This window comes from Crocodylus porosus, unplaced genomic scaffold (assembly GCF_001723895.1).
Source record: "Crocodylus porosus isolate Cpor-Errol unplaced genomic scaffold, CroPor_comp1, whole genome shotgun sequence".
Classification (NCBI taxonomy): Eukaryota; Metazoa; Chordata; order Crocodylia; family Crocodylidae; genus Crocodylus; species Crocodylus porosus.
Genome location: NW_017728947.1, coordinates 76,246,448 through 76,263,709, shown reverse-complemented (window position 1 = coordinate 76,263,709; position 17,262 = coordinate 76,246,448). Strand labels below are relative to the sequence as shown.

The following is a 17,262-nucleotide window of genomic DNA, read 5'->3' as shown; positions in this document are numbered from 1 at the left end:
TTGCAGGCTCATGTTCATCTTGTGGTCAATGATGACCCCCAAGTCTCTTTCTTCTGTAGTGCTAGCCAGCGTAGCACTGCCGAGCCTATAAGGATGCTGCAGGTTTTTCTTCCCAAGGTGGAAAAATAATAATAATAATGTTAGATGGAGAAGAACTGTGAAGGCAGGCTACTGGCATGATTATTTCCTTCTTGGTGTTAAGAAGTAGAGGAACCCTGAGTTTAGAGATGCCCTTGAAGTTTTCAAAGGGAGAAGGGCTTTTCCATTTACTGCTAAAAAAGTAGATTACCCTCAAATAAAATGTCCTAAGTTGTTGCTGAGACATCTCTGGAGATTTCAGAGGAGAACCCAGAGGACTGCAGCCACAACAGTCCCTTCAAGGCCACTGCAACCACCATAATAAGAGATATATCAAGTGCATTCTGTAATGAATTATGAGCAATCATTCGTCCTTTTGTCAGAAGCTTACTTCTCAGGGAATTTACAACCCAAGACATCTGCTCCAGTTTTGTCATATTTGGAAGGGAGGGCCTGACAGCTAGCTGTTCTCATCTGATAATAGACCAGCATTTCCCAACCAGTGTGCCATCAGGCATGTCCAGGTATACTGTGGCATTTTGGGCGGTAGCCATGCCCCCCACCATGCCCCCAGCCAGCAAGTGTGGCTCTAGCCACTGATTCAAGTGCTGCACCACCCGCTCCCTGCTGCTCTGTGTTCAGCTGTGCACCATCCCACCCCTGCCCCCACATTCCATTTTCAGCCACTTGCTGGTCACCCACCCTCTCCCCTGGCCCCACATTTGGTTGGTGTGCCGTAGGGCAGGAGAAGCCATGTAAGTGAGTCATGTGGTTAAAAAGGTTGGGAAACGCTGTACTAGAAAATGATTCTTGTAACTGATTAAGTCCAGTTTGTCCAAGTCTTTCTGTGCAAACTTAAGAGATGCCTGATGTTCTGACCTCTTGAACAGCGGCCCTAGTGTACTTTGCTCAGCAGAAAAGACTATACTTTCTTCAAAGATGGTGTTGTTCTATTAGGTGTAACTGGTCTAAGGATACCATTGAAGTCCATACCAAAGATACCTCCTTAAACCCAGCAATTTGAATATCATCCACTAAAATCTCTTGAGGAGAATTTACTGTGCTACCAAGCTGACTAATAAGTTACTTGGTACCATATACGATCTAGGTACCACAGAAGCAGTCAGTATCACGGTGGAAAGTGCTGGGGTCCCGAGTACAGAGGCACCTGGCACAGAGAGCCTAGTTACCAAAATATCACAGCTAGTACCAAGAGTAGGGCAGTGTCTTGACTTTGAAGGACACTGCACACACTGCCTTGGAGGGCAGTATCAAGCACCTAAAGGGGCCTTTAAATAATGCCTTTACAGCCATTAAACAAATGATTCAAGACAAGTCACAAGTCTAGTGTTTTGTATTACTGTCTGTATGCAAGGTCCCAGGGACAGCAACCAGGAACATGGCTCTTTTCTGGAGCAGTGCTCTGCTCTGCCCCTGTCAGATAAATGAAAACTGGAACACTGGGTGAAATCTCAGCTCATCAGGGTACTAACAATAAGACGGACCAGAAAGGGATGAGGTTCTGGCATAACCTCCCTGCTCGTTGCTGAGGAAACTATCATTCTTTCAAAAAGTTAAGAAACTCCAGGCCAGCTTCCCTTCACTCTGAATGAGCCTGAAGGAAGCAATGGACAGAACCTTGCTCTGGGATGCCTCCTTCTCCCAGACAAAATAGGCACTGGTGGGGGGGAAGATGTCTGTCATTAACAAGCATCAAAGCATCACAAGGATAGTTCTTAAATCCTGCTGATTTAATTTCTGTCATGAAACTAGTTCCTCTTTATAGGCAGAAAGGGGTCTAACATATCCAAGAAAAAAAAATGCTCTTTTCTTTCTTTTTTTTTTTTTTAAACCAGCAGGCAATTATAAAAAACTACGGTTCTAACATGTACAGCGAGTAGAGAAAGAGTAGATGCTGCCTAGATTTCTGTCTTGCTACGATCGAGGGTGGGAAGGAGCTGACAGGTGCCTGTGCCTGTTCAGACTCTTCAGCACTCCCACTGGGGAGCATGCAACGGCATCTAGGATACAGACACAGCCCCGTGGACACAGGTAGCCAAGACAATCTGATCTTGCAAGCATGAGATAAGTATACAGAGGAGAGAATCCACAACGGGGGAAAAAGCACTCAAGGCAACAGCTGCATCCCTCTTTTCCCCCCCAGCAGGTCCTGGGTCCCCCATACCGTCCTGTTCTGAACTCCCATGCAGGCATGTCTCTCTCAGAAAATCATGGCCTCATATCTAATCCCCTGTACAATTCTCCATTTTGGAGAGGCCAGCACAGCACTAAGACACTGGAAAGCACTTTCAGTGGGAAACAATGGTGCTATGGACTCTAGGTGTAAGAGCACATCTCACAGCACAGGGGCTGAGACAAGATCTGACAAGATCCTACAAGATGTGAAGAACTTTCTAATGGCGATGGCATCAGGTTTTAGGTGCAGCCTATATGCAGGCACATGGTTCAGCCCCTGGGCACCCACCTCGCCTATTGAAGCTGTAGAGGAATTCTTCCTGCTGAGATGATTTTCATCTGGAAACGAATCCTGGCGAGCTCGCCGACCCATCTTTGCCACCTATAAAGGCACGGAGCACAGTTACTGACAATGGCATCCTGAGGGCACTGCCAACATGGAAACACAAACAAGCTTTCCCGCTACAATGTTCACCCACTACAGTGATACCCAAACAGACCAAGAAAAATACCAGCAACAGGTGCCCCTTTGTCTACCACCCACACAGCCACCTTCCACATCACACCATATGCCTGGCTTGCGCTCCTGGAGCCAAGTTACAAAACCACTAACCTTCTTCAAGCCACTACTCAAAAATCTAACTGCAACAAGGCCCATAAAAAGGCATAGCCAGTTAATAGGTGCACACATGAGGGGAGCAGACACTTGAGCCTGTGTTGAACAGGACTGTAAAACTGTACCACTTTATCATATCCACCCCCAGCCGTGCCCCATATTCCATGCGTCACCTTAGCCTGCCAGTGATTCAATGCCCGGACTGCAGCTCTTCATGCAATGAAGCCCTGACATTGATGTGGGTCTATGGCCACCACGGCAATAGAAATGCAATAAATCATGGTGATCAAAGGCAAAGAGCTGCTGCTCCTCAGGCCAAATTACCAGGGCCACCTGTGCAGCCTGCTCCAGGGAACATCCTCAGCTCAAACAGAACCACAGGCCTGGCTGCAAGCGCTGGCACAGAGGATGCCCCAGGGAGCAACGCTGCCAAATCAAGTCCCTGCTGGAACCCACACTTGGCCCGAAGGACAGGACCAGGCAGAGGCTTCGCCTTGCTCCCGGGATGCGGGTTCAATTCAAAACAAGAGTCGGGACAGGGACAGGGACAGTTCCTCTTCCACGTCCCGGAGGCGGGAGTGGGAGGCACAAGAGGCAGAAGCAGGGCCGCAGGGACCTGCCGAGGGCACCGAGGCCCGCGCCCGCGCCCAGCCCAGCCCAGCCCGCACTGTGCAAACCCAGGCGCCCCCGCCACGGCCACGGGACGCCGCTCCGGCGCGTGCCACAGCCAAGCGGAAGGGGCCAGTGCCGCTCCCCCCACGGGAGGGGGAATGGGTCCGTCCGGTCTCACCGCGGGAGCCCCCCGGCGCGCGCCCTCGCCCAGCTCCAGCTCGGCCTCCATACCGCGCCCGGCCCCGCCCACTTCCGGGAAAGGCCCCACCCCTCCGCGTCCCTAGCAACCGAACCACTTCCTCCCCAACTTAAAGGGTCTCGGGCGGCGGGCAGGAAACTCGGAGGGCATCGGTGGAGTGGGCGCAAATAAAGGGGAAGCTGCACTGGAACGAGGCGGAGCCGTGGGTCAAGGTCCGGTTCGAGCTGCCCGGATCTGCCTCGCTCAGAGCGTAGCGCAGCGGAAGCGGCCGGGCCCGGCCAGGCCCTCCCCTCTCCGACCCGCCCTGTTGCGACTACAGAGAATGGTCCTATTTGTAATATAACGGCAAACCGTGTACGATGCCCGATCAATCCCAGTGAAAGTGTTCAAACCGTGCAATCATTTTGGAGGCAGCTCGTTGGCGCAAGAGTATGCAAAACCCAAGTCACTCTCAGGGGGTGCGCCTACACGTGCACGTTTACTCCGCAGTAAGTTATGTTACAGCGCACTAACTGGAAATAACCCCGCAGTATGAGCGTGCCTATGTAGTGTAGTTAGTACTAACTGTAGTGTAGTATTGCTGTGTGCTGCTGATTCGCTGCCATGTGACTGGCTGTCTATGAGGACAAGCACAGAATTAAATGTGATGCTGGTTTGTTGCAGCTTCCTCGTAAGGGTCAGTATAGCATGTTAATGTATGGAGTTATGGTAAGGAACTTTAAATGTAACTAACAAGATGTGCTTGAGGAGAAGACAGTGTGTATAGAGGGTGGAACAGAGCACGACCGTGGCATTGTTTTGATTCTCTTCGAACTGCTCAGACATGGCTCGTCTAATCCCCACCATTCCCTGTCACCCCCACACACTCACCACAGCTGTCCAAATCATAGCACTAAATCAGACTCTAATGAACTATTATTATTCCTGTATTGTCTAAAGTGTATCTATGCCCCTCTTTATGTGTGCACCATTAATTGTTGGCATAAAAGCAAAGTTCTAGAAACAGCCAGTGACCAGGTTCGTGGTCTTTCTTCTGCATTTAGTTTATATGTAAAGTGGTTTAACAGATTGCTGATTTGTACGCAGGCCAATTCCTTTTTATTACCATACAAAACTCAAGACAATGATGGAAATGAGAAATGTCGTTCTGGTGGTTTCTTCAGTTTGGGCTCCAGAGGTCTACAAATATTTATGCAAGAGGCAAGGATTTTTTTGGGCGAGATCCTTTATTGGATCAACTGTATAGCTGGGATAAAGCTAGACAAGTTTTCAGACAGAATCATAGAGAAGTTGGGTTGGAAGAGGCCTCCAGAGGTCATCTAATCCAACTCCCTGCCTGAAGCAGGATCATTCCAAACCATCCTATACAACCCATAATCTAAACCCTACATAAGACTACCCTCAACACAGACCTAACACTCTAACCTGCCACAGGTAAAACAGGGGAGCCACAGTAGCCAATGTCCTGCTTCTATGAAATGTTGTCAATATACGTGGTTTGATAAAAAAGTTCTAAGACTTGATGTACAGGGTGTTGTTCATCAGGAATTTGTACTGAGTGGTCAAACAATCAGTCAGGCCTTTTATAAAGAGGTTTTGATTCAATTGAGCGATACAGTTAGAAGAAACCACAGTGAGCTGTGTGAAAATGGTTGATGGTTTCTGTACCATGACAATGCTCCTTCACACACTGCTGTCTCCATTCAAGAATTTTTGGCTGAAAAAAACATTCCTGTGATACCACACCCTCCTTATTCACCTGACCTTGACCATGTGATTTTTTTTTTGTTCCCAAAAATCAATATGAAGCTGAAAGGAAGGAGATTTGATGACATTCCAACCATCCATAAGAATGTGAAAGCGGAACTCAAAAAACGCACAGCTGAAGACTTCCAGCATCGCTTCTGAAAGTGGCAGGAATGTTGGGACAGTGCATATTATCTGGGGGAGATTACTTTGAAGGGGACAGCTCATAAAAATGTTGTTTGTACACTATTCTTTAAAATAAAGGCTAAGACTTAGAACTTTTTGATCACCCCTCGTATGCTCAAGAGATATAGGACAGAGGGCCATGCTTCCTGCTATAGACAAAGGCAAAAACCCCACTGTCCATATCAGTCTGGCCACGGGGTAAAATTCCTTCCTGACCCCAAATACGGCAATTGCTCTGACCCTCCAGCTTTGGTGCTTGGTAGCCAGGAACTTCCAGCTTTGGTCCCAGTGAGAGCACTGGCATACCCCAGTCAAAATCTCTGCTTTGGCTGTAACCAACACCCAATGTCTCTGAGGAAGGCTTAAAAGCACCCTGACACACATAGCAAAAAGAGGGGTAGAGGTGAACACGGTCAACCAACAAAGCCCAGAGGGGAATACTCATAGCAGAAAATAGGTATAGCTATTCTTAGATCATCCTCAACCAATGACTGTCCAACATCTTCTTGAACATCTCCAGTGATGAAGAGTTCACAACTTCCCTAGGCAGTCTATTCTACTGCCTCACTATTCTAACAGTGAAGAAGTTTTTCCAGATATCCAATCTAAATGTATTTTGCTGCAATTTCAAGCCATTGATCCACATCCTCCTCTCTGGAACAAGAGGAAAAAGATTCTTTCCCACTTCTTTGTGGCAGCCCTTCAAATATTTGAAGACTGCTACCAGGTCCCCTCTTAAGCACCTTTTCTGCAAGCTGAGCATGCCTAGCTGCTTCTGCTTTTCCTTATACATCTTGCTTTCCAAGTCCTTTATCATGTTTGTTGCCTGCCTCTAGATCTTCTCTAACTTCTCCATGTCCTTTTTAAAATGTGGAACCCAGAACTGCATGCAGTACTCCAGATGAGGCCTAACCAATGCCAAGTAGAGAGGCGCTATCACCTCACATGTCTTACACCTAATACTTCTATTGATGCATCCCAAAACCACATTTGCCTTTTGTATGGCTGCATCACACTGTAGACTCATTTTGGTAAAATCAGGTCTTTGTGATGTCAGTCAGATCATAGTTCTTTTCACAGGCTTCAGCTTCCAGCTCACCTTGTTTATTAACCATACTTCTCACAACTGTACACATGGATTGGATGTATTTTGCATTTTGACCTACTTGCTTCCCTTTTGCACCAGTTGTTGCAATCCTGTAGATCTCTGGCCCTTTCCCAGAGTTAAATTGCTTCTTTGAGTCCTTTCCCCTCTGAATTGTGTGCCCTGTTGCTAGAGGGTTTTGATCACCATTCTCCATGGAAACTAGTTTAAAGCCATCCTTACTAGGTTGGTCTGACAATGGCCAAAGATGCTCTTCTCCATTCTTATTAGTTGTATTCCATCTCTTGATAGCAGTCCTCTTCCCAAAAACATCCACCCATTTCTGAAGAAGCCCAAGCCTTCACATTGACACCACTGTCTCAGGCATGTATTCACTTCTAGGATACAATGATCTCTCCCTGAATTCTTGCCTTCCACAAAAAAAAAAAATGATGAAAACACCACTTGTGCTCCAAGCTCCTTAATCCTCCTGCCAATCACCTCAGAGTCACCTCTGAGCTGCTCGTTGTCATTCCTGACAGTCCTGTTGGTGCCTACATGGACAAACACGAAGGGATAGTGGTTCAAAGGATGGATGAGCTTTGGAGGTCTCTCTATGATATCCTGAATTTTTGCTCCAGGCAGGCAGCACATCCTCCAGTCCCTCAAGCTCTCAGCACCACTTAGATTTGGCAGCCAGGGCTACCAAGTGTCAGACACTTCATTCATGTATTGAACAACACTTCCACATTTCACCACAAGTTAGCTGGGCACTGATGCCTCAGTGCTGTGCAACTGTCCAGCAGTTGCTTCTCTGAGCCACCAGGGGCTGTTCTTCACTTGGATTATACTAGAACAGATGTTGGCAACCTAAAACCCACGGGCCAGATCCAGCCTGCAGAGCTATTTTATCTGGGCTACAGAGCTGAGGGATTTTAGCAGTGGAAGACTTTACCTGTGCAGCAGCTGGGCAGCAAGGAGAATTGGCTTAAGTGCAAGGGGAGGGAATATTCTGGCTCCAGCAGCACGGATTGGGTTGGAAGCCACCCCTGAGCAGTCAAGCTCCACTAAAGTGGTCCCCTACTGCAGAAATGTTACCAACCCCTTGCCCAAAGGACCACCCAGAAGGAGAAGGAGAAGGAGAAGGAGAGTGACCTACTGTCACTGGCATTCCAGCAGTCTGGAGCTCCTTCAACCCTCTTGGCAGATGGACTGCTGGGGTGGGAGGTGTTCTTAGGCTAATGACTTGTCTATTTTGTGGAAAGTATAGGTATCCACACAATCCCTCTCTTCCCCTCTTGTGCTTCCTGCCATGCATCCAACTAAGAGATAGTGGTAGAGTTAAAGGGAGATACATCTAGCATTGGCTCTTGCAATGCAACTCACTGTAGCCCAGTGACGTAGCAAAGTGTGGAGAGGTGAGCGGGGCGACCATCTTGGGCGCTGAAGCAAAGGGGCACCAACAGAAACTGCCCAGCCAGAGCAGGGCGCAGGATGGAGCCGTGAGTGGCTCATTTTGGGAGGGGGATGGGGATGGGGGAAGGGCAGCTCCCTGTACTCCCAGGCAAAAATGGGGGGACATGTACCCCCCAGATCTGTGCAAGAGGTGAGGGTGGGCAGCCACTGTAGGCTTTACCTAGGCACCAAACCTTGTTGCTATGGCACTGCTGTGGCCAGAGTAGAAGAATGGGTGAAGGAAGAACCAAAACACATATACAGCCCCTCCAGGAGACACTCGTGCACTCCAGCCATCTAACAAAAGCTTACCCGTACCACAGGTATCACTCAAGGAACAACTCTGAAGTTAACAGCTAGTCTCTTGTGACCAAAGCAGTATTTTCTGCTACCACACGTTTCACATGAGAAACAAACCAGCAATTCACCTCTAAGGAATATGCACTATAAGGACCCATATTAAAAGGCCATAAGGGAACTCTGGGATCATAGGAGTGGAAGGCACTTATTAAAACACAGAACTAAGTCAGGTTATTCCCTTTTATTTTTGAGCCAACGTAGTCCTTCAGCTGAATTAGCTCATTTCCCTCTATGACATTTAAGTGTCTACTACAGATATATAATAATATTCCCTTCTCATCCTTTATTTTGTTAGGTTAAACTAGCTGCATTCTTTAAGTGTCCTCTTGTAAGATAGGGTAATAAGGGGAAGACAAGTAGCCATTTGCATCTCTTCCAATCCAAATTAATCTTTCTTGAAGACAGATGACTAGAATTGTAGCAGTATTCCAAATGAGGTCTCATCCATGCCTTGTACAATGGCTTTGAAATTTCTCTCTCTGCTGGATATCTTTTTTCTTTTAAAGCTATATGATACCAGTGGCTACAGTCATCTCATGATTTACCAAAACACTCACATCTTTCTTTTGTCATTCCTGAGTAACAAACCTCCAACCCATCCCACAACCTGCAGAATTCTTTTAGTCTCCAAAGGCATGGTTACCTGCGCTCCAGGGTGGGGCACTTTAATTAAAGCAGCTCAGAGAGCCACTCTAATTAAAGCGCCCTCAGTGTCTTGTGTATTCAGCATCCCACATTTCAAAATGGAGGCGGGGGCACTTTAACTACAGCTTCTTCGATTAGCTTTAGTTAAAGCTCCCCTGCCACCATTTTGAAAGGAAGGGACAATGAATACACATGACAGAGGCTGCCAGAGAGTGCTAAGTAGCATGCTCCAACATACTCAGTTAATCAAGTCTCCTTTGACACCTGCTAATTAGCGTGTGTTGGAGCAGATGTCCAGCACGTGTATAAGTACCCCAGTGCATGACCTTACATTTTGCACTGCTAAAAATCACTTGAACTATTAAAAGTCATCCCATTTGTCCCACTCCAGTCCTCAAGGTTACTTAGTGTTTCCTGTGGGATATTCTCATTCTCCTTTGTACTGATGATTTTAGGTAATCCACAAAGTAGCGCAGTGTTGTAAAGGTCGCAAGTATAAATATTAATTAAGACTGTTACCAAGACCAGTCCTTGAGGAACTCCACTAATAAACCTCCTTCCATCTTTCTCCTTTTAGCACAGCACCAATCCCCATTCTGAGATAGGAACCTAAGCCCATTTAGCTAGCAATTTACCTTTTTGCATTCCCTATACTCATCTCCATCTAAATATTAGACGTATTAGTATTTGACCTCGTGGAACAGTTCTTATGACTGGAATGTCAACATCAAGGGTTACACTCTGTTGTGGAAAATCAGGAGAAAAGGTGGTGGTGTTGCTCTGTATGTCAAAAACATACATTTGTTCCCTGGTTCAGGAGTACGGCAATGGCAACGCAGAATGTATCAGGGTGAAGATGAAAGGTAAAAGATGTAGCACCAATACAGTGATGGGGATTTATTATAGACCACAAAATCAGGAAGAGGAGGTGAATGAGGTGACAAATTTCATCCACGCAGGTGAAAAATTTATCCAAAAGCTATGGGATGATACTGATGGAAGACTTTAGTTTTCCAGATTTCTGCTGAAAGAACAATGCAGGCAAACATAAAATGTCAAGCTGGTTCCTAACTTGTGTGGAGGACAACTTTCTACTCCAGAAAATGGAAGATACAACTAGGGGATCATCTATCCTGGATCTTGTCCTGACCAATAGGGAAGAATTGGTGGAGAATGTGAAGGTGATGGGTAACGTGGAAGGAAGCAATTACAATATGATAAAATTCCAGATCCTGAGACAGGGGAAGCATAAAGTCAGCAAAATTAGAACACTAGATTTCAAAAGGCAGATTTCATCCGACTCAAGGAGTTAATAGACATGATGCTATGGGAGGACAGACTGAAGGATAAAGGTGTGTTGGAGGGCAGGGAGCTTCTAAAGGGAACAAGCAGAAACTGCCTGACATGATGGAAGCACAGAAAAATACAAGAGACTAGTGTGGCTCCACAAGGAGCTTCTAAAATGCCTCAAAAGGAAAAGGAAAGCATACAGGCAATGGAAGAAGGGCAGGGCACAAAGGAAGCATACCAGGAAATAGCAAGAACCTTCAGGGACAAAATCAGGAAGGCAAAGATGAAGAAGCAGCTGCACCTGGCAAAAGAGACTGAAGACAACAAGAAGTTCTATAAGTAAGTTGGCCAGAAAAGAAAGACCTGTGGGTTGTCTGTTAACAAGCCAGAGAGGACTCCTAACATAAGATGCAAAGAAGGTGAATCTACTCAGTAACTACTTTGCCTCGGTCTTCACAAAAAAGATTAAGTTGCAGCCAAACATCTAATAAGGATTAACTGGATAAGGAAGGGGACAAGCTGAGGGAGGAGATGACAAAAGAAATTGTCAGACAGCTTTTGTTGGATCTGAATGAATTCAAGTCAGCAGGGCTGGATGAACTTCATCCAGGATACTGAAGGAACTGGCAAAGGAGATCTCGGAGTTCTTTGCAATGATCTTCATGAAATTGTGGTAGATGGGCCAGGTACCAGAGGACTGGAAAAGGGCCAACACAGTGCTTCTCTTTAAATAAGGCAAAAAGGAGTACCTGGGGAACTGCAGTTAGCCTCACCTCAATACTGGGGAAGTTACTGCAGCATATCCTCAGGAAGGTTATTTGCAAGCATCTGGAAGAGGAAAGGTTGAGCACAGGCAGCCAGCATGAATTTATGAAAAACAAGTCATATCAAACAAACTTGATCTCCTTTGACAAAGTAAATACGTGGGTGGATAAAGGGAATGCTGTGGATATAGCGTATCTGGACTTCAGCAAGGCTTTTGACAAGGTCCCGCATGACCTTCTCATAAACAAATTGGAGAAATGTGGGCTGGATAAAACTACTATAAGTTGCATACATAACTGGCTCAATAGCAGCAAGCAAAGGGTAATTATTAAAAGGTCCATGTCAGACTAGCAGGAGGTTTCGAGTGGAGTCTGTCCTGGGCCCAGTGCTGTTCAATTTCATAGTTTCATAGTTGTCTGGGGTCAGAAGGGACCTGAACAGATCATCTAGTCTGACCCCCCGCCACCGGCAGGAGCACACGCTGGGATCACATGACCCCAGACGGGTTCGTCCAACCTCTTTCTGAATTTGCCCAAGGTAGGAGTGAGGACCACTGCCCTAGGAAGTTGGCTCCAGACCCTCGCCACCCTGACAGTGAAGTCGCGCCTCCTAGTCTCTAACCTGAATCTGTTCTCCAGCAGCTTCTGGCCATTGTTCCTCATCACCCTGGGTGCTGCTGGGGGAATAGGGCCCTTCCTATTTGCTGCTGATCTCCCCTGATGAGTTTGTAGGCAGCCACCAAATCCCCCCTCAGCATCCGCTTGCTGAGACTGAACGGGTTCAGGTCCCTCAGTCTCTCCTCGTAGGGCCTGCCCCGCTGTCCTCCAACCAAGCGAGTGGCCTCCTCTGGTCCCTGTCCATGCTGGCCACATCCCTCCTGAAGTGCGGCGCCCAGAACTGGACGCAGTACTCCGGCTGCGGCCTGACCAGTGCCGCGTGGAGGGGGAGGATCACCTCCCTGGACCTGCTCGAGATGCATCTGTGGATGCATGACAAGGTGCAGTTGGTCTTCCTGACCGCATTTATTAATGATCTGGATGTTGGCATAGCATGTATAACAAAATGGTCAAATGTGGTATAGAGACATGAGAAGAAGATATAAGCAAGACATTGGTTGCTGTGGTTCCCCTGCTTTACCTGTGGCAGCTTTGAGTGTTAGGTCTGAATTGTGTCAGGTTTGATGGTAGTCTTACGTAGAGTTTAGCTTATAGTTTGTATAGGATGGTTTGGATAGGGATGATCCTTCCTCAGGCAGGGGGGCTGGCTAGATTACCTCCTTAGAACCCTTCTACCCTACTTCACTATGATTCTATGATTAATTTCCCCATCTGGTACCATACCAAATGTTTTACAGACAGCCAAAACACATTAGATCTTCTATACCTAGTTTGGTTTCCTGCATAACAGAGGCCACAGGAGTTCCCTGTATTAAAGTATGGGTATGTATGTATGTATACACAGACACACACATATTTTTTATAGAAGATAACCAAGCTTTTTTAAAATATTTCCTGTGATGGAGATTCATTAGAAACCTTGCTAAGTTGTTCAGTGATTAATTGCCCTCACTGGTAAAAATCTGAACTTTATTTCAAGTTGGACTTTGCCTAGCTTAATCTTCCAGCCGTTATATCTGGCTATCTTGGTCTGCTAGATTAAAGAGTCTTTTTATCAAATTCCTGCTCCCCATGCAATTACTTATACACTATGATCAAGTCCCCCCTTAACCTTCCCTTTGAAGAGTTAAGCAGATGGAGCTCCTGGAGGCTTTTAATATAAGACATATTTTCTAGTGTTTTAATCATTCTCACAGCTTTTCTCTGAGCCCTCTCCAATTTTCAACATCTTTCTTGAATTGTTGACACTAGATTAGACACTGTATTTCAGCAGCAGCTACACCAGTGTTAGCTACAGAGCTAGCAAATACCCTTTATTAAGAGGTCAACTTTACAGCATCCCTTCACAGCCCAATAGAGCACTGCTCATCCTGCCTCAAATCCTCCAATGGTCAGTCACCATATCCTGCAGAATCCAGTGCAGTGGTACTTATAGCCTTCTGGACAAGACTCAGCATATATGCCTCAAGAGGTAAAAGCAGCCTCTGTGTGCAGCACGTGGGAGATTGGGAAGGAAACAGAAACCAGAGCGACAGATTGGAAAGGAAACACAAGGGAGGGAGAAAGCAGAGTAATAGATCAGGCGGGGAAGGAGTTAGGAATGGCACTTGTTGGGGAGCAGGGCTTATACTGTGGCACACCTGCCAAAAAGGCTGACTTCCACTCTGGGTGTGTCTACACAAAACCCTTACTGAATTATGGCATGTATAACAAAACCCTTGTGCATTAATGAACATGTAGACATGCCCTCCGGAGCTTAGACTCCTATCTCAGACTAAGATTCACAGCCTAGAAACCTCACCTACATTTAAGTGCCTAAGCCAATGGTTCTCAGCCTTCTTACACCTAATGCCTCCTTCCAAAACTTTTCTGAATTTGGCATCACCCCAGTTGAGAACGTCTGTTCTAAAGTATCAGCTTGCATACTTTATCCACAGACTGCCAGTGCCACTGCCAGGTGAAACTACCCCATGTGCCTCTGTTTCCAGAAGGCTTGCATGGAAATGGACCTGGAAATACATGCAGCAGGTTTAACCTAATGCAAGCAGAACCAGTTCCTGCATTAGGTTAAAAGGGTCTTCTGGCACCCTGGCTGAGAACTACTGACCTAAGCATATGTCCCCAGCTGCTAGAGCGCTCATTCAGGAAGGTGCAAACATGGAATCTAAGCTTTTCTCAGGCTTTAAGAAAGTTCAAACCCCAATCTCCCACCTGCCAAGCAAATGCACCAAGCATTAGGCTGTCCTCTGCTAGCAGTACTCTCAATTCCTCCTGAGGCTGAGGCATTGTGTGGCAAAGCATTTTAAATTAATGAGCTCAGAAAGAGGGAGCAAGATTCTGCAGTACAGTCAGGAGAGCATTTCTAAAGGGGGAAAGCAGGGGCGTGGGTGAGTCCTAGTTTCTGATCCCTCCTCTCTGCTCCCAGGCCAGTTTCTGGCTCTCCCATTAAGCAGCCATTGAATAAAGTATACAAACAGGCTTGGAACCAGAACACAGGACTCCCCCCAGGTGAGTGTCCTACCCACTAGGCGACACTATCTGGTCCAGTAACACCTGCATTCTTTGCTCCAGTGTTACAATTTCAACAGGAGGAGCTGGCAAGTGCTTCCCCTTGCAACAAACAGCCTATATTTTGGTGGTTGGGGAACTCTCCTGGAAAATAAGACCTGTATGTTTGAATATTTTCAGCCTAGATCCCAGGTCTCCCACTTCCTGGGGGATTGCTGTAGCCACTGACTAGCAGCAAAGGGGAAGATTAAAAGTGGCCAGGACTTCCATAGTGTGTATGGACATCAGTGCTGTCCAGTGCTTAGAGCATCCCTGCAAGATTCAAGCCTCTCAGGAGATACAGTTGTGGGCATATCATAGAATCATAGAGAAGTCGGGCTAGACGAGACCTCCAGAGGCCATTGAGCCCAATCCCCTGCATGAGGCAGGAATATCCCTGTCCGAACCACTCTATACAATCCATAAGATAAACTCTACGTAAGATTACCATTTACCCTGACACACCCTAACCTGTCACAGGTAAAGCCAATACCCTGCTTCCATGAAACATTGTCAATATATACTTAAAGAGTTCCTGGGGAGAGGAACATACATACATCCCATTACAGAGAAAGACAAAAGCCCCCTCAGTCCATACCAACCTGATCCACATGAATCTGACCATGGGATAAAATTCCTTCTTGACCTCAAATATGAGAATCACTCTGACCCTGAGCAAAGGAGAAGACCCTCTAGTCCAGTAATTGTCAACATTTTTTGTACCAGGACCCATTTGTAAAATCCAATGGTGAGCCCTGACCCAATGCCCCTCACTCCTGACCTGCTGCCTCTCACCTCCAGGGGGTAGGTGTGTGGGGCTGGGGGGGGCATGTGTGGGGCACGGGGGGCACCCAAGCAGCCCCTCACAGGCTGAAACTCTGCCAGCCTGCAAGGGAAAAGCTACACTTTCCCACATTTTTCTCCTTCAAAGGAGAATCCATGTTTTAAGTTTGTTGATCCATTTTTAAAGCTTGTTTGCAACCCTTTCATATATTTTTGTGACCCATGGGTTGAGAAATGCTGCTCTAGTCAGAAACCTCTGGCTTTAGCCCCAGCAAGAGCATTGGCACACCCCAGTCAAATTCCCCAGCCTTGGCTGTAGCCAACACCCAGTGCATCTGGGGGAAGCTTAAAAAACCCCTGACACATAGCAGAAAGGGTGGGGGGGAAGGAACAATCTGCAATGCCCAGAAGCATGGGAAATACCCACAGTAGAACACAGGTGTAGCTACACCTAGATCATCCCTGACCAGCAACTATCCAACCTCTTCTTGAACACCTCCAGTGACAAAAAGTCCACAGCTGCCCTGGGCTGTCTATCTCACTGCATCACTGTTCTTACAGTGATGAAGTTTTTCCTCATTTCCAATCTAAACCCACTTTACTGCAACATCAAGCCATTGCTCCACATCCTATGCTCAGCAGCAAGAGAGAAGAGGTATTTTCCCTCTTCTTTATGGCAGTTCAGGTATTTGAAGACTGCCATCATGTCCTGTCTTAAGCAACTTTTTCACATGCTGAACATACCTACCTCTTTCAGTCTCTCATTATATGACTTGCTTTTCAAGCCCTTTATCATCTTTGTTGTCCACTTTCTAACTTCTCCACGTGCTTTTTAAAATGTGGAGCTCAGAACTGCACACACTATTCCAGATGAGGCTGAGCAGAAAGGCACTATCACCTCCTGTGTCTGACAATCCCAAATAGATTGAGGCAGGAGACAGGCACCCAGGCTCTGTTCTGCTAGGATGGCAGCGGTTTGGGGCCTGTGCAGAGCATAAGACCTACCACTTGCTGGGTGAGACGATAGGTCCATCTTGTTCAGTCTCTGGTGTCACACAGGGGCAGGGTGTGGATGCTGTATGGGAGAGTATGACCAGGGTTTCTCGTTTATTTGCGTCTTTCAGCATTTCAGGGCTAGCAAGCTCTGTTTCAGAGGCTGTGCCCCTCACTCCCATGCTTAGTAACTATCGATGCTCCATTTCCTCCAAGAATTTGTCCAATCTCTCTTGCTGGGCTGTTGGTTTGTAGCCATGTTGGTCTAAAGACATAGGCAGGTGAGGTTCTTTGGGCAGATGTGATAGCTTTTATTAGACCAACTGAGTAGTTGGGAAAAAGTTCTTAGCAAGCTTTTGGGGCACAGTCACCCCTTGTCAGGCATAGGAAGTCTGCTAAATTGGCAGCAGCCACAGTATCTGGTGGCCGTGAGCTCCAGCCTGAACGACATGCTGGGTGGAAATCAGCTTCCTTGTGCTCGTTTTAAACTTACTACCTGCTGGCTTCTTGTTGTGCCCTCCTGGCACTTGTCTAGGGAGAGGGAGTAAGTAAGAAATCCCTGCTGACTTTCTTTTGGCCATTGAGGGCTTCCCTGGTGAGTTAGCTGCCTGGAAAACCACCTTCGGGGAGAGCCAACAGCCAGGTGCCTGTGAGCGCGGAGCAAGCCTCCATCGGTCCCCGGGGTGCGGGCGGGGAGGGGAGCCCAGCGGGGGACACGCATCGTCCTGACCTGAGGCACTGAGGGGGGGCGGTCTTGGGCTTCAGGGACCCGGGGGGCCCCACCTGCGTCTCCGCGGCCGTGGCACGTCCCTGCCCCGCGGGGCCGGGCAGGGAGCGGGCGCGAGGGACCTGGCCCCGGGAGCTCTCCGCCTCCGCGCTCGGAGCCGCGCCTGCCACCAGGGGGCGCCGTCGGCCTTCCCGCAGCCCCCGCCGGCTCGTGACCCCAGGAGCCGGGGGCCGGGCCTCCCCCCGGTGCCGGGCGGCAGCGATGCCCGGGGAGGCGGCGTCTCCCCGGGGCTACCCCGCCGGCTGTGCAACAGGGGCCGGGCCGCGTGCGGGAGCCCAGCCCGGCGCGTCACGGGGAGGGCGC

At 47.7% G+C, this 17,262-nt stretch overlaps 2 protein-coding genes across 2 annotated transcripts in view; one reads left to right on the top strand and one right to left on the bottom strand.

Moving 5' to 3' along the window:
- Nucleotides 1-3,767, bottom strand: part of IFT43 (intraflagellar transport 43) — a 65,739-nt gene extending 61,972 nt beyond the window's left edge. The window contains exons 1-2 of the mRNA XM_019551878.1: nucleotides 3,681-3,767; nucleotides 2,564-2,656 (exon numbers count right to left, since the gene is read on the bottom strand). Coding sequence (XP_019407423.1) covers nucleotides 2,564-2,656; nucleotides 3,681-3,731 — 144 coding nt within the window. The 5' untranslated portion in view covers nucleotides 3,732-3,767. The remainder of the gene's footprint in view (nucleotides 1-2,563; nucleotides 2,657-3,680) is intronic.
- Nucleotides 3,768-10,750: 6,983 nt separating this feature from the next.
- TGFB3 (transforming growth factor beta 3) overlaps nucleotides 10,751-17,262 on the top strand; it is a 23,256-nt gene continuing 16,744 nt past the window's right edge. The window contains 2 exon segments of the mRNA XM_019551136.1: nucleotides 10,751-10,806; nucleotides 16,758-16,767. Of these exon segments, the coding sequence (XP_019406681.1) occupies nucleotides 10,751-10,806; nucleotides 16,758-16,767 (66 nt within the window).